Source organism: Oryzias latipes, chromosome 1 (genome assembly GCF_053564925.1).
Source record: "Oryzias latipes strain Hd-rR chromosome 1, Olatipes_Hd-rR_3.1".
Classification (NCBI taxonomy): Eukaryota; Metazoa; Chordata; class Actinopteri; order Beloniformes; family Adrianichthyidae; genus Oryzias; species Oryzias latipes.
In genome coordinates, this window is record NC_136237.1 from 38,355,046 (window position 1) to 38,374,328 (window position 19,283).

At 40.2% G+C, this 19,283-nt stretch overlaps 2 protein-coding genes and 1 non-coding gene across 3 annotated transcripts; 1 reads left to right on the top strand and 2 right to left on the bottom strand.

Annotated features, from left to right (window-relative positions):
- The first annotated feature begins 567 nt into the window (after window positions 1-567).
- On the top strand, window positions 568-4,835 carry exosc9 (exosome component 9). Its single transcript, XM_004065554.5, has 12 exons — window positions 568-1,075; window positions 1,505-1,599; window positions 1,682-1,801; window positions 1,886-1,988; window positions 2,060-2,197; window positions 2,271-2,353; window positions 3,647-3,779; window positions 3,850-3,938; window positions 4,017-4,163; window positions 4,239-4,402; window positions 4,478-4,553; window positions 4,629-4,835. The coding sequence occupies exons 1-12, from the start codon at window positions 1,010-1,012 to the stop codon at window positions 4,696-4,698; spliced, it is 1,284 nt and encodes a 427-aa protein (XP_004065602.1). The 5' UTR covers window positions 568-1,009; the 3' UTR covers window positions 4,699-4,835.
- Window positions 4,836-4,967: 132 nt separating this feature from the next.
- On the bottom strand, window positions 4,968-5,039 carry trnaq-cug (transfer RNA glutamine (anticodon CUG)). The gene has a single exon. It is a non-coding gene; the product is annotated as a tRNA-Gln (tRNA).
- Window positions 5,040-6,358: 1,319 nt separating this feature from the next.
- On the bottom strand, window positions 6,359-18,502 carry LOC101156384 (multidrug and toxin extrusion protein 1). The gene is made up of 16 exons (XM_011486019.4): window positions 18,233-18,502; window positions 15,850-15,951; window positions 15,703-15,771; window positions 15,419-15,567; window positions 14,070-14,112; window positions 12,912-12,956; window positions 12,728-12,825; window positions 12,542-12,639; window positions 12,214-12,395; window positions 9,213-9,321; window positions 8,690-8,765; window positions 7,787-7,856; window positions 7,576-7,708; window positions 7,411-7,505; window positions 7,286-7,340; window positions 6,359-7,106 (listed from the first exon to the last, which is right to left on the bottom strand). Exons 1-16 carry the CDS (start codon window positions 18,413-18,415, stop codon window positions 6,871-6,873), a joined length of 1,743 nt encoding a protein of 580 aa, XP_011484321.1. The 5' UTR covers window positions 18,416-18,502; the 3' UTR covers window positions 6,359-6,870.
- Between the last annotated feature and the right edge of the window lie 781 nt (window positions 18,503-19,283).

The following is a 19,283-nucleotide window of genomic DNA, read 5'->3' on the forward strand; positions in this document are numbered from 1 at the left end:
TACTGGCTATTTTTAATTGCCATATAAGGAAAATGTGGTGTGATTGGTTAATATTTGATTTAACAATACATAAAAAATAATTTATTCTTTAATAAACAGAACACAGCTTTGGTTGTATATATTTGTAAATACAGAAAATTGAATGCATTGTTAGTCAAAGGTTATATTCATAGAGGAAGAAAAAGAAAAACATGTATTTAGAATTCAAGTCTACAGGACTTTAATTGGGGGAAAATGGCTTGAGCTTAAAAGAAGTTCCCCTTTACATTTCTTATGTTTATGTTAAGACAAACTAAACAAACAGCAAACATTTATTCAATGTTTAATATTAAATAAATTTGACAGCCAAATAGAATTTGCAAAGATCAAGGGATTGAAATTCTTTGTATACACATTTATCATTTCTTTTAGTATTTTTATGCAGTTAATTAAGCACGTGTATTAAATGTATTCTTAAAAAATTGTCAAGTTAAAATACAAAACCAATTATATTGCAGAAGACAAAAACTTGAACAATGTAATTTCCAAGTTGACCCCAACGCAGCACCGATCGCAACTGTCGTAAACACTTTTTACACTCGTCTGACCGCAGGAAATGCAGATATTTTATATAAATTATAAGGATATATTTTTGGGTTTGTAAAATAATACAAAATTATTTCTTGTACTGAAATAATTGTTGCCTTTAATGTGAAAACAAATAATTGGTTGATTCAACCTGCTGTGTATTTGATGCTGGCGTCTTCTGTTTCCATCTATTTAGTTTGAAATAATATGAATTTGTACGAAACCATAAATAAAATGCTACAATTCAAAATTAAGATAATTTTTAACATTAAAACCATGTTTAATCCAGCATTGGACTCAAACCATATTCGAGCCTTTACTGTCGTAAAACGTACACAGCTGCGCATGCGCGCCTAGAACCGGATAAACATAAACGTGCCCGCGTGGTTTTCAAAGAATCTAATCATTTCAAAATAACTCCAAACAGCCTGAAATCCACACGATGAAAGAAACACCGCTGTCCGCCTGCGAGCGGGACTTTATACTGAAAGCCATCGAGGAGAAAAAGGTTTGTTTTCGTTCCTCGGTAACAGTTCCCTGATGACTACTGTGTACAACAACATTTTATTAAAAGCGTAGTTGTTTAACAGTTCGGTAAAACTCCGGGAAGGTGGTTTAATTTAGAAATCTTCAAGAGAAGAGGGAAAAATGCGACTTTTGCAGCATCAATGATTGATTTACTGATTTTAATACAAAAACTGTGCATTTAATTGATTAATTTTTGTACTTCTGTGGCCTTGATCACTGCAAGGTTCCGTATGCTGCTCGTCTTAGTGACAATCTGGATATTATAATGTGAGAAAAATATATTTCTGTGTTTTTTTTAATATATTCATATCCAGCCTAACTGCTTCACTCTCTGCTGGTGACTGAATAGAAAAAGTGAGATGGGAAGAGTTTAAGGGAAAACTATCACGTTGTCTTTTTTTCCGTGCAGCGTCTGGACGGACGGCAGACCTACGACTACAGAAAGATCAAGATCAGCTTTGGGACGGACTACGGCTGCTGCTTTGTGGATTTGGGACAAACCAGGTGAGCCCCAGGTTCTCTTTGTGGGGAAAACCGGACGTGGTGCGTTTGATGTCGCTCAGTCATCGGAGCTTTGTGTTTTCAGGGTCATGGCCCAGGTATCTTGTGAGCTGGTTGCACCAAAGGAGAGCCGCCCGAATGAGGGAATCATGTTTTTTAACATCGAGCTGTCACCTCTGGCCTCGCCAGCTTTCGAGCAGGGAAGGTTGGTTTTGGATCACATGACCTTATAGTTTTGTGCCTCGATTGTCTCTGTGTGGCTCATTTTTTGTTGTTTCGCCACATCCAGACAGTCGGAGCTGTCCGTGAAGCTGAACAGACAGTTGGAAAGATGCCTGAGGAACTCCAAGTGCATCGACACGGAGTCCCTGTGCGTGGTGTCCGGAGAAAAGGTCATTCCCACAAACCTGTGCGACTCGCAAAGCGACGTCTGCTTTCCTCTGAAACGCGTGTGTTCGCCCAGGTGTGGCAGATCAGGGTGGATGTCCACATGCTGAACAACGACGGGAACCTGATGGACGCCTCCAGCATCGCCGCCATCGCCGCTCTGTGCCATTTCAGGCGGCCCGACGTAGCCGTCCAGGGAGAGGAGGTCACGGTGGTGAGGGAGCAGCCCCAGCAGGAGGCGGCGTTTTCTCATCTGTCGGTTTACATTGTTGCTTTTCCCGTTTCAGTACAGCCCAGAGGAGAGGGATCCCATTCCTCTTAGCATCTACCACATGCCCATTAGTGTCAGCTTCTCCTTCTTCCAACAAGGGTAATAATCCACTTCTCCTGATTCATCCCCAACTCCTGACCATAAACTCACTATTCAAACTATCAATTGGAGATCACATGATCGGAAATCACAGTTTCAGACTTGATCGGAATTTATTTTTTATTATTTTAATTCAAGCTTGTTTTTTTTCTCCAAATAAACGTCCTACTCAAAATCTGCCGACCATGAACGCATCACGACATTTTACGCAGCGGAATAGGGCGTCATTTTGAGCAGGAGGCAAGATATTCCCACATTTAGGCTTCCAGGCTCTTTAAAGAAACATTTTAAGCTGACAAACAAGTGTTTCTATTGGTTTGTCTTAACTCACACAACTACTTTCGACGGCATCGTGAACTCTGATCATCTTTTGATCGCAGTGGTCTTTTTAATTATGTTTTTTTAGGCAAAATCACAAAACCTGTATCGTTTTCTAGGACATAGTTTCTGCAGAGCGGCTGCAGTTGTCTTGTGGGGCGGGAGTTTTGGTGTGGAGTAACCCCGCCCCCCTTCCCCATCATAAATCTTTTTACAGGCTCTCTGGCTAGCTTACAGCCCCCTCTCAAACCCAAGGTAGCATTGCCGGTGAGACATAGAGACGTACGTGGATCTGTACAGAGCTGGGAGCTTCTGGCTTGCCGTAGTAACGTGTTAAAAGGGTTTTTCCAACTGCATATTTTGTCAGCTCCTAATTACAAAAAAAATTCTCAGAAATGCAATTTTTAGCTAAATCTTCTTTTTCTATGTCTTCAATCATGAGAAAACACTACAAGAACACGTTATAAACACCACTTTCATCAAAGTGGGTCTTTAGTGAGATTCATGGTGTGTCCAAATTCGAGGGCTGCTTCCTTCAATAAACTACCTTTAATTAACTACAATAGGCCGGATGTGAACAGCTGTGAATTTGGATGAGCCTAACCGTTTGAATTATTCCAGCCGTTGCATCTGCGAATGTCCCGTCGCCTAGCAACCGCGAGTCCAGAACAGAGAGGAGAAGTGAACCAGGCATGGAGCTCAAATTTTCCTGGCTAATTCGATCTAACTTTTAATCTGGGAGGTGTAACTATAAGAAGGTGTAATTATCTCACAGTCCGCCATCGTTTTTAGAAAAATCTCTGGGTTCGGCAGCAATGCATCTTGGGATATGGACAGCGTAGAAGGATACACCAGACCAATCCTAGAAATGGGGAAGGCAGTGTTCGTTGGCTTTTATTTTGAAAGTATTACCTAGAACGCCACTGCTATAAACTTGCACGTTCCTGCTAAGAGAAACTGGTGACCTGTCTGCAGGACGTATCTGCTGGTGGACCCGTGTGAGCGGGAAGAGCGCGTGATGGATGGGCTGCTGATGATCGCCATGAACAAACACAGAGAGATCTGTTCCATCCAGTCCAGCGGGGGCATCATGCTGCTGAAGGAGCAGGTGTGCAGAGAGAAGTGCGGCCTTTAAGCGTTGGGTTCCATGAGGTTCATGTGCTTGTTGGTCGTCTCAGGTCATGAGGTGCAGTAAAATAGCCAGTGTCAAGGTGTCTGAAATCACAGAGCTCATCAGCAAAGCCCTGATGAACGACAAGACAGCCCGGTAAGCGGTTCTGGACCGGCACGTTCCCACGGCTCACTTCAGAGCCTCGGTGAACGTGTTCTGATTGAAAACTTGCAGGAAAGCGGGTGGACGGTGTGGGTTTGCAGAGTCCATGCCTCAGGAGCGAATCACGGCTTTAAAAGTAGACGAGACGCCGGTGGAAACGGCTGACGTGACGGAAAAAGCCAGCAGCATTATTAAGGAAGCGGAGGCCCCGCCTCCAACGTATCCTGAGATTAAATGAAATTGGGTAAAAAAAAAAAAAAAAAGTGGATTAATGTCCTTAGTTGCTCACGTCAGAGCCCCATCGCCAGTGGTGCCCGTCCCAGGGGTTGGACAGGTGGGGCTGGGTCTGCAAAACACCTGGGGGGTGGAGGAGGAGGAGGAGCTTGAGGAGTTCAGCAGCGGAGATGATGTAGAAGAAGTGACAAAGATGGAAGAGGACGAGCGGAAAAACACTAAAGGTGACCTGTCTATGTAAAAAAACTAAAAGACTTGCTTAGAGGTAAAGAAGCTCCTAACATTTATTTATCTTTCAGGCGATGTGGTTGAGATATCGGACAGTGAGGAAGAGGAGGTGGTCATTCTCCATCCAGAGAAACCTCAAAAAGCAGAGTAACTTCACTTCTGTTGCCTTTTCTCCAAAGGTTTTGTTTAATTTATAAGATTTTGGTTTTTTTCCCCCCTCAGGAATGTAAAGTCCAGCTTTCATCAGAAGGGGGCGCCATCATCAAAGAAAAAAACAAAGCAGAAACCTTGAATAAATTATGTTTTGACTGCAGCTTCTCTAAGAAGAAAAATAATATTGAAAAATAAAAACTTTGCAGAAAACATTTGTAAGAAATTTTTGTTCTTTGGAAAATGTACTGTGACCAATAATAAAAACATTTCTATTTACACTGCCCAAATAGTTTTTTGTGCCAACGGTGAGAAACTATTAAAATATAATTCATATTTAGGGAGTTGGTTTTGATTTCTTTATTGTATATATATTGTGTCAGTAAGAGTTTCTTAAGTCTTCAAAACGTCAGGTCCCACCGAGATTTGAACTCGGATCGCTGGATTCAGAGTCCAGAGTGCTAACCATTACACCATGGAACCCCACACTGCCTCATTGCGAAAAAACACAGGACTTAAACTGTAATGAGGCTGTTCATTCAGGTCCGATTTGGTTGTTTATATGGTCGCAATGTGCAAAACAACGTCACAAGAATATTTCTGGAGATTCTATTTTCTGCTACGTAGCCTATTTTGTAGGCTACGTAGGAAGTAAACTTTTTAAAATTTGTTTGAAACTTAAATGTAAGAATAAATAATTGTGTCTCAAAATCAGAGATGTTTACAGTTTTGTATACAATAGATTACATAGGATTCATTAAATACAGCGATTATTGACTAAATTCAAGTACAGTTTGATTTATTGCTTATAAAGGAGTGTATGCAATCCCTTCTTAGTCATTTTATTTCACATTTTGCATAAATGTCGTATTCTGTTTCTGCTTTACAGCATTATTACACCATCAATATAAACATAAATAAATTCTATTGTTGTAGTGTTTACTGTGTGAATATGTTAATTCCATTAAATAGCTAAATCTTTTTTGAAATTATAATATGAAGCACCAAAATGTTAAGTCACATCACATCAATGTAAGGGTGGGGTCATACGAAAACACAAGGGTTATTGCAGCAGAAACCTCCGAAAACGTGTGGTATTTCACAGATGGAGCGTAAAGATCTACTTCTGATTAAGTGATATGGAGCTGAACACATTCTTCTGTGCAGTTAACCCTTGTGCTATCCTAGGCACTTTAACATTGGGAGTTGGGTCATCTAGACCCACTAGACAGTGCGCTGAACCTTTTTTCTTCAATGATTTGTGATCTTCACTGATGTCCATGGATTACATGAAATCTTTCCACCTTTATCCACCTTTGTCATGGTAGGGATAACATGTCAATGGTCATCTTGACCCCATAGGGTAGCACAAGGGTTAAAAGTGCTGCAGTGATTCTGCAATTCTATTATATTGTCTGTGGCTGCAGCACCATAGGATACAATATTCAAGTATTAACGGAGTTTTAAACAGGTTTACAGTCCCACTTTGATCATCTTTAAAACTATTTTCAAAGCGTACCCAGTGATTTTTTAATTATGATTAGGACGTTTTTAGCTTAAAATTAAAGAAACCTTTGTTGTTATCAAGAACATAGTTTCTCCAGGGCGCCAGGAGTTCGTTAGAAATTTGCCTTTAGAGTTGTAGGACTGTTGGTGCAGAGCATGCCCCTCCCCATTGCTGAGATCTTGCAGCAGGAAGCGTGTACCCCGCCCAGAGGGTATCTATGTCACAAATACAATCTTTTTTAATTGTTTTTTTGTCTGCTCCTGATTCACAAGAATGCAAATGAAGAAAAACTCAATTTTAATCTTAAATGTCTTTTTATATGACCTTTATCATCAAAAGAAATGACACAAGAAAATGTTAAAAACACCAAAAATACGATTTTCGTCAAAAGTGGGTCTTCAAAGAGAATTTGTTTGAAATACAGTTGTTGTTTTTTCCCCCTATCAACCTGCACAGATTTTCTGAAGCAGCACGGCTTCATTAGAGTCACTGTTTTGCATCATCATTTGTAAGGACGCAGTGAGATTCGGGGTCAGAGCAGGTCTGGATGATGGAGAATATGGACGGTAAATAACCAGCATCTACCACTTTACCGATGAAACTTTGAGCTGGGCCAAATCAAATCAACACATTATGTCTAACAGAGTGTTCTATAAAAGCCCACATAAAAATATCTGGATTTGGCGTGCATTCTCTCGTCTGCTCCTCCTTCAGCTTTTGGGGAAAAGAGCAGCTGATCTGAGGACTCCTCGACTCCTTAAAGGAGTAAGCAAAAAATGGACTTCTGTTCACTCAAGCAATAACGGATCACTGCAGCAGACTAGTGAGGAGCCTTGAGGCTATAATCCCGGCGGCGAGGAGGACAAGCATCAGCAGCAGCACCAAGCCCCGCCGCAGAAGCAGCTGCTTCACTGACAGAATATCGCCCAATGTAGTGTTGGCGGCTTTACTCTCCTCTGGGATGTTCACCTTCTCGTATGTGTGGTCCTCCCCGTCACACGAGGGCGCTGTCACGCTAACCTGACTGTGGATCCGATTACAGTCTATCGTTTTGAGAGAAAAAAATGGTTAACCTCGTGACCCGCCTGTAAACTCAACCATAGTTCCAATTCAATTTCTATTCAATTCAGTTTTATTTATATAGCCCAAAATCACAACAGCAGTCGTCTCAATGGGCTTCTTACCGGTAATTGTAAAGTAAACATAGAACTCCAGAACTCACCTGTGATTTCCATTTCCTTCTCATCTTTTATTTGGACTCCAGCTCTCACCTGAGCCTGATCACAAACAACCTACATTAAAAACACACCAACATATTTGGACTGAAGACTGGACGTAGGTACACACCTCCTCTGCGGCTTTCTTCCAATTCAGCTTCCACAGATATATCAAGAAGAAAGAGGACTGCATAAACACACAGATGGTGAGTCCCGTCCAGAGTCCTGTAGAGGAATGAAGAGTCTTAAGAAAGTCCTGACAGACGGAACGGCACCTCCACCGAAACCTTCCTACCTACGACATTCATGTGGGCCGCAAACATCAGGGACACGCCAATAGGAACGCCAAAGACATAGTAGCCCACCAGGTTGCACAGAGCGCCGACCATCTGTTTGCCGGCTCCTCTGAGAATCCCCCCAGTGATTCCCTTCATGGGGAAGTTACAGTATGTGATCAGATCACAAAGTTTGACAGGTTTTTATTGGTTTCAAATGTGGGTTCTTACCGCGATGCAGTCAAAAAAATGGGTGAAGCCAAGGACAAAAACAACGCCAGGGGCCTTGTCCAAAATCTCTCTTAAAACAAAAAAAAAGTAAAGAAAGACATCTAATTGTTAGTTTATCTGACAAATCTGCAAATAAAAAAAACACAAAAAAAGGTGAAATTCCCCGTATTAAAAAAAAACAAAATTCTGTTCTTATAGAACGGATATAAAATGTGTTTTTACAAATAAACACATCTTGAGAAACTCTGCTTCATTCCCCATTATTTTTCAGTTTACTAATAACACACACTAGTTATGACTAAGGCAGCATTCAGACTAGAAAAATCATCTGGTCCGGACTAGGGCTGGGTATCACCACAAATTTCTAGAATCGATTCACCAGAGCCTGGATTATTTCAATCCAATCGGTTTGATTCAATTTTGAATTTATGTGGTTTACACATGTAGACATGTTTGGATAGAAATACATTAATAATCTATATCATTAATATGAAGATTTTTGTATTAATCTGATACAGTTCACATTCTCTAAAATGTATTAGTGAAGTAATAAACCAATAAGATTGTTAAAACAATACAGTGTTACATGGTTTTCCTCAGAGTAGATCGTTGAATTGAATTAAATTAGTATATAAAGCTGTTTCATTTAGTCAGCAATGTATGTTTAGGTTGACCAAACGTTAGCATTAGCCGTCCTATGGGAAATTCCATTATACGTTAGCATCAAGCTAACAGACTTTGGCTTTAATGCTGTTATTGTTATGTAAATTTATAAGAATATAGAATAAAATGTTAGATTAACCTACCAATTGTATTTTGTAAACTGTTTAGCTTTTTTACAGTTGTACACCATGATTGTTTCAAAGTGAGAATGACGAAAGTCCCTATTGAGTTTTAACGTACTGGTCCGAGGTGAAAATGTATCCAATAACATCTTTCGTGGATCCCAGGATTGTTCCCATCATAAATGCAACTATGACTGCAAGAAAATAGAACAAAACATAGGAATGAAAAACAAACAAAGTCAAAGCAAACTAAGAGTGACAGCTGAATAAACAGCAAAAAAGAGATTTTTTTTCATAAATGTGACACTGAAAAGGCTACAAAAACTAACTTTGAGCAGCTTTTATGTTGCTCGATTTTTCAGTTTTAAGGGTGGTCTTGACCTGTGTGAGTGAAACTGATCTAAATCGATCTAAAAAAGTGTTTTTGTCAGCTCCATCGAAAGCAACGTAAACTATACTGCCACCTTGTGTTTAGAGGTGTTACTACAGAACCATACAGGTCAAAGCACAGAAGAAAAACACAATAAGAGGATAAATGCTCGTGTGAGGCATTAACAAAGGCAAACAAAGGCCGAGACATTTAAAATAAATACAGAATAATGGAGAACTTGTTTACACGTAAAGTATGCATTTGTTCTTACATCCACAGATGATGGGAACTTTGCATGACAGCTTGGCCTGCTCTACTTTTCCTGCACCAAGAGCATTTCCAACCCGAACACTGGCGGCTGCTGAGATTCCTAAAGGAAGCTAAAAGAAAATACGGTACTTTAGGTCACTAGTCAAGATTTGCTACAAAAAAAAGCTCCATTGTTAATTTTTTTTCAACTAACTCTGCTTTATTTAGATAATATTTTCTTCTCACGTTTCTTCTAAAAGTGTAATTTTCTTTTAAATCCAGGATATAATTTTAAGTAGGAATGACTCTGAAGGTTTGATCTCTGACTACAAAGTTGAGCTGTCACTATTGACACTAGCGTCAAAAGATAGAAACACCCAATGAAATATCATTTTTATAGTACTGATAGTTAGCAGTATTGCTAATCGCTGGTAGCAGCATTTCAGCTGAAAAACAATAACTTTTAAACTTTCTTTATAGTTTACTGATCAGCTTTTGTTTATTTAGCGGTTAATACTTAAAAAAGAACATGGTGTCTCTCTCAGCTCTCCGAGTTGGTAATCTATCCTTAGATGGTGATTGAGCACACATTTTTAAACTGAAACCTGGACTCAAGCATGTACCGGCATATAAGGGAAAATACAGCCAGACGATCAACTGACTACCAAGAAATAGAGCCAAAGTAAAACTGCGAATGCAGTGATAGTTGCATACAAATGGACAAAATTAGTCTAAGACATTTTTCAATCCAGGTTTAAGCTGCAAAAGTAAAAGCAGCTTTCAGAAATAAGCAAATCAGCCTGACGGTAAGGCTGGTACAGTGCTTAGTTATCCGCCATTTAAAGAATAAGCCAGAGAATTGTACAAAATGTCATATTCTGTATAAAATAAAAATTCAATTCATGGCCTGGATTAGCCATCCCCCTATTGGTTTTCTGGTCATCTGATCCGGCTGCAGTGACTTTTCTTTTTAAATCAGACTCAAGCTTCCCAAACTCTTTGTGTCTGAGAAGCTATGTCTACACTGTCCTCTGCAACACGCGTTCAACCAACCACTTCCAATGAAAAGTCTATGTAAAAGCTCATTACGCTTTCAAAACTCTCGCGTTCAAGTTTCTATGACCATTTTTTGGGCTCTACGTCCAACAAGAACGGCCATTGAACGCTGGTTGAAAGTTATAATACAACATTTTCATTGTTTTTTTTTATCTGAGTTTTTTCTTTTACGTTTGTGTTTATTTTCATTTTGTGTTTTAAAATAAAAAAATTAAAATAAAAACAAGTTAAACTGTGACAACTCGAGTACTCGGATTTTGGTAGTGATGATATTCCGGAGGTGAAATGAATAACTGCTGTTTGTGCCCGGCTGGAATTCTGTGACACCAAGAGTTTCGTCTATCAGAATAGAGCTGTGAAGGAAAAAGCCTGGAGCGACACTTACACCACTTTGACATTATGCGCCAAGAGTCTTCTGACTGTTGTGGGGGGGGCATGCACTAGTAAAGCTAGCAAGGCAAACAGAAGAAGAAGCCCCTCCCCACCTGAATACACTGAACTATACTCACATCCAAGAATGTGCATTAGGTGCAAGAAAAACAGCTTTTGGGCTGTTAAGTAACAATTTACATTAGTAGTGTGTTGCATATTAGTACAAAGCTGATTTTCTCTGCGTCAAGAGCAGCTGATTCACGCTGATCGTGTCTTAAGATTGTGTGTTCAAGAGAGTAGGTTTGTGCTGATGGACGATGGCTGACCGACATCACGATGGAGAGACAGCATCGTGATGCCACGCCCTTGCCATGCGAGTCGACACCATAAGCCGCGGTTACATGTGCGTAATATCTTGATTCGGATCAATGGTCTGATTAGAATTCAACCGTGTACATGGGCCCAGAAAAATAGTTTCAGAATATAATAAACATTCACATGGGTCACACTTTCCGTCGGAATAAATCATTCGCACATGCACAGTAGTGTTTGAAATACCGGAAGAGGAAATGAGTTCCACTGAGAGGCTACATACATAGATAGATATCTGGCAGCTCCGTAATATACGAGACGATCTTCTAAACGTACTTTTATTAATGTTACGGTTATTATGAAGCGCCTGTTCGCTCATCATTTTAATTTTAATCCGTGTGGTCAGTGCTTTTTCTGTTGAAGAACGCAGCCGGATGAAGCCAAAGTTAGCAGTATGCTAACACGCGCAAACAACACTAGCTTTGGATGAACATAAATAAATACATGCGGGAAAAGCTGCAATCTGCATCTTGGCTGCATGTAAATATGTTGGAATAACATCGGCCTTTATTTTGTTGGGACACGACTGGAAACAGAAATCCATGTGATTGTTTGAACGGTTTCTAAGGACTGAGCGTCATTTCTGCTTTAAGCTCACGCACTGCCCCAAAGCCGCTGTATGAGCTGACGGTCCGAGCTCTGCTTGCACACACACTATTACCGAAAGACCCGGTTCTCCTGAGTTCGTTAGCACGTTCACCTAGAGCTGCGGGACGGATCGCAGTCCGAAGTCTCCCACACACAAACAAAGCATCCTCCTTCCTCTCAAACACAAAGTCCGTCTGCTCTGCTCAGAGACACGGTCTCTCTGTCCACCGGTCCACTTGACTAATCAAGTGCAGGAGGACTTCTGCAGGACTTCTTCTTTTCCAGTTTGTTTGTTATTTTATTTTTTTGTTAAAGTCACTTCCCTCCGTTTATACTGGATCATCGCAGATGAGTCATTAGTTGGGAAATACCCCGCCCGATAATATCATCGACCATCCCGATGGTTTACTGCAAACATGGTCAACTGCCAATTTAAGGGACATCGCCCAACCCTAATAGAGAGTGTGTTATTTAGGTGCAGCAACATCTCCAGTGTGAACATCAGTGATGCTAAAGGGTTAAGAAGGTCTTGTGATGTGTAAGACAGGTCATTTTTCTATCTGGGCAAAGGAAGTCAAAGTAAAAATGCAACTTCTTTACTCATTTTTAGTGTAGCTACGTTGTAGGAGCTTTACCATGTACGCAATCACAGCCAGCTGGTATGCAACAGAATGGGCTCCCAGCTCGGCCTCACCAATCATACCAGCCAAGAAACCCCCCACTTCGAATATCCACCATTCCAGACAGAGCATGAGCATGCTGGGGATGGCCAGCTTGACGAATGGCCCCCACTCCTGCAGACAGTCTAGAGACCACCCTGCAGGTCAGAGGAGCCCAGAGTGTAGGTTTGCCATCTCATTAGTGGAAAGGACAGGTTTATGTTTCATCTATGGATCCATTCCACGCCACAGAGCCGATTAACACATAATGAAAGGTGAGATTGATTGCTGGACTCTGACTGACCATCCCACGTGGCTTTATGCAGACCCTTCAGGCAGATGTAAACAAACAAAAGCACGGCCAGCAGGAATTGAGAGATGGCGTTGGCTGCTGCAGAACCACTTGAAGGGGAAAAGATTTCAGAAATCAAATTTGGCACTACATGAGCAAGAACCAAAAACAGGTACTGAAGCAACAATTTCAACTCACGCAACTCCCAGATCAAGAGGGTAGAGTAGGACATAGTTAATTATTGCATTGAAGATGTTTCCAATGGCTCCAGTTATGACTTGAGGCCATATGATCCCCTGGAAACAATTTAGAAAGCTGAGGTTAGTGAAAACGTTCTTTATGGAACCCTTTAACTTCAGTGATGTCCGTAAATCTATGTCACCTGGTTCTGGAGGTATCTGCTCTGCAGCTGGTACATGAAAGACGCCTGAAACAAAATTATGCAAAAGGGTCAGGGGGGCGTCAGAAGAGAACATTTTAACACAAGTATATTGGTTAAGTGGGCAGAATTTGCAGACCAATAAGATTTACTGTAAGTATATCCAGCATTAGCTCTAAAGAGATCAATACATAAATAGTTTAGGTCTTTTGTTGACTTCTGCAGTCACAGAAGTCACTTGTTTGAGTGCAGTTAGTCCAAAATGCAGCTGCTGTGTTAACTACACCAGTTCCATCCTCATTCCTCTTTCTCCAATTTATTTGTAAGATTTCTTTGTTTATTTAAAATAACTCCAAAGTCTTGCTCCATGGTATCTGTCTGACCTCCTTGTCCTTATACCTTTCTTTGAGGCCTGCCGGTCTGTAACTTCCGGAGATGCTCAATAACCAGAAGGAAATCTCAAGGTTAATGTGCCTTTTACCCAAACAAGAGGCAAGCCGGTTCTTTTTGGCTTTTAACTGAGATGTTTGTGTTTGAGGTTTTGTTTCAATTCATTGTTAGTTGTCTTTCCTATTCTAACTCCTAATCTACATGTAGGTACAGATCTTTGGACAACTGTGTTGTTTTTAAAGTTCAGCATAAATAAAGGTGGATTTATTTTGATTGGAAGTGGTGCAGTTACACATTTCCCACAATGAAAGCTGATAAAAGCAACCCTGCCGTGTGCTGCTGTGACCCCTGACATCAGGGGGTTTTAAATGTGGAGAAAAACAACCATGGTTCTGATTTTAGCCTGTAGGAGCAGCTTTGTTGTAGATTTCTAACAGCAAACATTGACACTGAAACTGCAAAAATCTTGCCAGGCATCCTTTAATTGTATGATTTTTGTCTGTAATAATTGCAACTTGATGCAGTTTAACCCTTGTGCTATCTTAGATGACCCCCCCCCCCCCCCCCCCTTACATTGACGTGTTCTCCCTACCATGACAAAGGTGGATAAAGGTGGAAAGATTTCATGTAATCAATGGACACCAGTGAAGATCACAAATCATTGAAGAAAAAAGGTTCAGAGCACTGTCTAGTGGGTCTAGATGACCCAACTCCCAACTTTAAAGTGCCTAGGATAGCACAAGGGTTAACAAGTTGAGTATTTGAACTCACAGGAAGGGACGGCATGAAGATGTTCACATACAGCTGGGAGAGTCTTCATCCGAGAAAACAAACACAAGAAAGAGTCAGGCAAAAGCAACAGCACAGTGAGATAAACAGTCTGTTCTTTTCAGTATTTTGTCTTTTCTAAATAAATAAAAAATGTCTAAAAATGCAGATTTTTCCTGAAAAAACAGAAAAACGATGACAGTCTACTTTAAAGACCCGCTCCAATCATCTTTTGAGCGACTGTGAAAGCGGCAGTAGTCTGTTAGAAATTCACCTCTGAGATGCAGGGGGGAACTGAGAGTTCTCTGTTTACGTGTTCTCCCGCTAGCTTACAGCCCCTCGCACCCCCAACGTAACATTAGCTGTGCAACAAAAACGTCGAGCAACATCGGAGCCATCCAGCTGTACAGTATTCAGCCAGATGCCATCTCAGACGAGGAAAACAAAGACGTACACGGATCTATTTGTCTACAAGTGGATGCATTGGAATGGAGCAGAGCAGGGAGCTCGTGGCCCCGCCCAGCGTATTTGTTACATCACAAATATGATCTTTTTTTGTCTGCTCCTGATTCACAGTTTTAATAAAGAAACACTCAGAAATGCAATTTTAAACCTAACTTTCTTCCAGAAAAATGTCACATGTTAAAAACCACAAATACGCGATTTTCATCGGAGTGGGTCTTAAAAGATTTTAAATAAGAAAGCGTAGCAATACACTAATTGTATTGTTAGATACTCACAATATAGCTAACTTATCTATAGAAGGCTGACACTACATTGAGTTATTAGTTAGGTTTTAGCAACAAAAAAAACCTCACAGCACAGTTTGATTTCACTTGTTTGAAACAACTTCACGAGTTTCAGTCTAAATATTCAAAAAATATTTAAATCAAAGCCTTCTGCTGCTTTCTAAATGAATGGAAACATTACCATGGTCATCAAATGTAGTTTTTACTATAAACAGGTGCAAAAACAGCTGACATGTTGCGACTCTACGACATCGAGGGGATGTATGATTCCTGGATTAAGTTGGTGTGTTTAATAATGAAGCCAATTTGGTTGTTAGCTTGCTACTTTTTTTTTAGCATAGATTGTACTAATATATATATAATTCGATGTCCTTTATCAATAGTTATTTATTACAGTTTGACATATTATTCACTTTATATTGTCTTATAGTTGGGAAATTTGCTGTAAATGTGTGAATTTCTCTTTTTCCTCCCACTTTTTCATTTACATTTATTGTGATTTTTGCACATTATTCTCTCTGTTCTGTGGTTCTGAATATCCTCTGTTGAACCCAAATGGCACCATTTTTGCTTGATCTTATGTGATTAGAGCAGACTTCTGACCTGGACACCTCTGGGTTTTGCTTGAAGGCGAGTAGCAGAGGCTCGGTGTTGATGAGGACCGCCCAGCAGGGGAAACAGGCGAGCAGCAGAATCAGAACCCCTCTCTGAAGAATCACGCCGACCCGCTTCAGGTTTCCGCTCCCAAACGTCTCCATGAAACAAAGAGAGCAGGATCACAGCTGACCAAGGAAAACGAACCTGATCCAAAAGCTAAAGAAGCTTGTTTTGGAAGGAGAGCCCAGGATGAGCTGGGAACGCAGCAGCAGCTCGCCTCAGAGGAATACCTGTGATATGAGGGTATCGCAGGTTAACGACAGGCCGGTGCCAATGGAAATACCTGTGACGTTGATGATCTGCAGATGAAACAAAGACGTGCATCAAGAACTGGGAAGCAGCGGCGCTGCGTTCAAAGTACAGACAGATCTCCTCACCGCAATGGACAGAGACACGCCAGCGAGTTCCGTTTTTCCCAGGTGACCGCAAAACACCATGCTGACAAAACTGATCATGAAGACCATGAGCTGGGAAATGACCTGGCGAAAAAAGAAAAAGATCCAGAGCAGATCAGAGGTACGTCGGAGCGTTAGGACCACAATAAAGGTTTTAAAAAAAACTTACATTTTATGAGAATAAAGTAGTAAAATTAAGAGGAAAAAGTTGAATAAACTTGTAGATTTATGAGTAAAAGAGACAATATTTTACGATTAAAAAGTTATAATTTTACAAGTTATAGGTTGAGAATTTACGAGAAACAAGTCATACATTTATAAGGCAAACTGTTCACTAAGAAAAAGATAAACAACAAAAGAAAACAACGATATCATGTTTTGAGTATGAGAGACATGGAGCCCATTGTAGGCAGTGACTTCAGCTTTGGTTTTGCAAAAATAAAGGAAATAATGAGTCTTTTAGTGAGTCAACAGTGTTTTATTATAAGTTTAAGGACATTCAAAAGAATTTGCAGGACACTTGCTGACCCCCAAGGAGTGGATTTCCAGCCTTTCACGCCGTCAGCAGTCTAGTAGCAGACGTCCAAACGAATCATTGCATTAATAAACTAAACTAAAAATAAACTAAAGCCTTATAGCATCATCAAAAATAGCTGCATTGGTGGATTTAGTCCGCACGTAATGTAGATGGAGGCTTATATGACAATTTTTGAAATAACATGATTTTGACTCACAATTTACATCTTTATTCCCTGATTTGAATTGCTTTTATTTTTGTGTAGCCCCAATACTCCGTTGTACAGAGGTAACGGGTTAAGTATCACTTCTACAGACTACAGAGGACCAGAGATCTTCTATACAGACACTTTGTTGACATTCACTCTATCATTCATTCACATTTGGAGCCGCAGGTACAACCACAACCTTCACTTTGGCCGACATGAACTCCAATTAAGAAATCTGGAGGGAAGGGCTTTGCTGCAAAACACAGCAGAAAGGTTTATAGGGGAAGGACAAACGGGTGGAAACAACTTTATCCTACTGGTCAAACTTTGACCAATCAGGGACTCATTTTTAATTCCTGGTAGTGCCAACTGTTTAAAAAAACATGTCATGAAAGAGAAATGTCTAATTGTGGTCTGTGCTGCTGACTGAATTCTACGTCACCAAGTCTTTACATCGGTACGACACAATTTTAGGGCCACCAGAAGAAAAAAAAGGTAAAATTATGAGATTTTAAGTCGTAGATTTACGAGACAAAAAACTTGTAAATTTACTAGAATATTTCATTCCTCTTGATTGTTTCATGTTATGTGAATGAAAAGGAAAATAAAGGCTGCAGCGGTCCTCTACACCCAAACGTGTCTCTGAGCTCCTTATTTCACATATGAAACTCCGCTTTGCTGACACCGAACTTCGGAAAGCTGGCTCCACTGAAAATAATCTGATTTAGAGTCGCCCAAAGGTTCAGAATCTCTTTGTTTTTTAAACCTATCCAGATATAAAGCTTCACAAAAGGCTCCACATATTTCATCTTCAAGCTAGGGTCCGATAAACAGAAAGCTTCGGTGTTTTTCCCTCGTTAATCTTTGACTTTTTATCTCGTAAATTTATGAGAAAAAAACGTAAAAAAATTTACGATATTTTTTTCGTAATTTAACAGTTATGACTTTCTTTTCTTTGCCCTATAACTCCGTCGTAATAGAACTGCGAAAGAAAAAGCCTGGAGCAAGATTTGCACCGCTTCAACTTTTCACAGCAAGCTTGTTCCAGCTATAGATGAACAGCAAATAAAAATAAAACAGGAGGAGCCCCTCCCTGCTTGTCCAGTGTGAACACCGTGGGCTAACATGTCACATGTGCGTCACGTGTCTGTAGCTATAGGGTCTTTTACAGTGCAATAAAATGAACATTTTCACCAATAAATACAAGTTTTAATTGACATTAGTCTGATATCACGTTTGATCGTTTCTGTTATAGCAGCTTTATTGACTGGAAATGAAAAAGTTTTATAATTTTTGTTTTTCACCCATCCATAAATAAATCAAAAACGCTTTCCTTATCCACTGCGGGTATTTTCTTCTTTACAAAATTCTATTTTTGCATTTCTGTATTCAAAATCTCAGTCAAGTCAAACTAATTTATGGTCTGTTCTTTAACACACAGACAGATTTTCTAAAGATGTCTATAGTTTTGTCATTTTGCATGTTTTTGCTGCAAGTTATGGTCACAAAAAATGTCGGATTTCCCTCATCTGACACAAAATGTTTCATTATTTTTTTTTAAATGCATACAAAAGTGACTTTTAAATAAAAAAAACTCAATAACAGAAAAACAGACAGTTATAAATGAGGAGCTCTCTCACCACAGGTCCCGCTAGTCGGAACAAATGTTTCAGCTCATTGCGGTACTCCTCTGGAATGAAGCCCCGCATTCTGTCCAGGCAGGAGCCCCCACTTTTCCCGGAGTCCTGGCCGCCAGAACCCGCTTCGGTGGACTTCAGGTCCACTACCGGCCCTTCGGGATGGGTTTTACCAGAACCTTCCATGACTGAAGCGGCCCTCTTCTGTTGCGGACAGGACCAGAGAGAGAGAGAGAGAGCCGGGGAAATGTTAGATGTTTAAGTTTTAGGAGCCGGACAGTGGGCACATGGTGGGGGCGGAGACAGAATCCTGGGAGCCAATCAGCTTCCGCTGTTTTTTCGGGGTGTCGCTACTATTGGGTGAAGCTCATGCTGCGTTCAAGTTCACGCTTTCTGCTCATTTGGATGTGTTATGACACCTGTTCCTGCGTTTTAGCTTGAGTACATCGCTGTTTTGGTTTAAAAAGACGGATAGTACAACCACTTAGCTTAATAAAACGTATACTTTCATACAGACTTCCGGTTTAGGTCAAATTAAATAATTTGTTCCAAATAAGGAAATAAAACATAAACAGGAAAAACATCTTAATTGATGCAGAATCAACATTCACCCTAAATATAAAGACATGAACATGCCTGGAAACTACTTTACTGTACAGGTAGAGTGTGATGAGTGGTTTAAGAAGAATATCCTCTGCAATACAGGTTTTGTTTGTGCATATCAGACTAAACTTAAATCTTGACTGAAGAAACTTTTTATTTAATCACTTTTTCTCCAAAGTTCATGTTGAGTTTACATACTTTCCAATGTTTGAGAGGCGAATGCAATGCTAAAGGGAAACCCTGCGTGCAGTGTTGAGTTTTTGCTATAAATAGGGAGAAATCTTAAAATATTTGATTTGAAGTTACAGAATAAGGACATCAGCCTGAGTGTGTTTTAGACAAAAAAAGACAAGAAAATTAAATATAGGCAGAATGTTGCATAATGCAACATGAGGACTCCAGTGTGCAAAGGTCAACTCAAGAACTTCTGTACAGTAAATGAATAATGCAA

What these genes read in the sequence shown, in the direction of transcription:
- exosc9 (XM_004065554.5), top strand. Translation starts at nt 1,010, where the DNA reads ATGAAAGAAACACCGCTGTCCGCCTGCGAGCGGGACTTTATACTGAAA. An exon ending in GTGGATTTGGGACAAACCAG is followed by an intron (nt 1,600 to 1,681) that starts GTGAGCCCCAGG and finishes TTGTGTTTTCAG; the next exon opens with GGTCATGGCCCAGGTATCTT. An exon ending in CCAGCTTTCGAGCAGGGAAG is followed by an intron (nt 1,802 to 1,885) that starts GTTGGTTTTGGA and finishes CGCCACATCCAG; the next exon opens with ACAGTCGGAGCTGTCCGTGA.
- LOC101156384 (XM_011486019.4), bottom strand. Translation starts at nt 18,415, where the DNA reads ATGGAAGGTTCTGGTAAAACCCATCCCGAAGGGCCGGTAGTGGACCTG. An exon ending in GCGTGTCTCTGTCCATTGCG is followed by an intron (nt 15,772 to 15,849) that starts GTGAGGAGATCT and finishes TTTCATCTGCAG; the next exon opens with ATCATCAACGTCACAGGTAT. An exon ending in CCTCTTGATCTGGGAGTTGC is followed by an intron (nt 12,640 to 12,727) that starts GTGAGTTGAAAT and finishes TTCCCCTTCAAG; the next exon opens with TGGTTCTGCAGCAGCCAACG.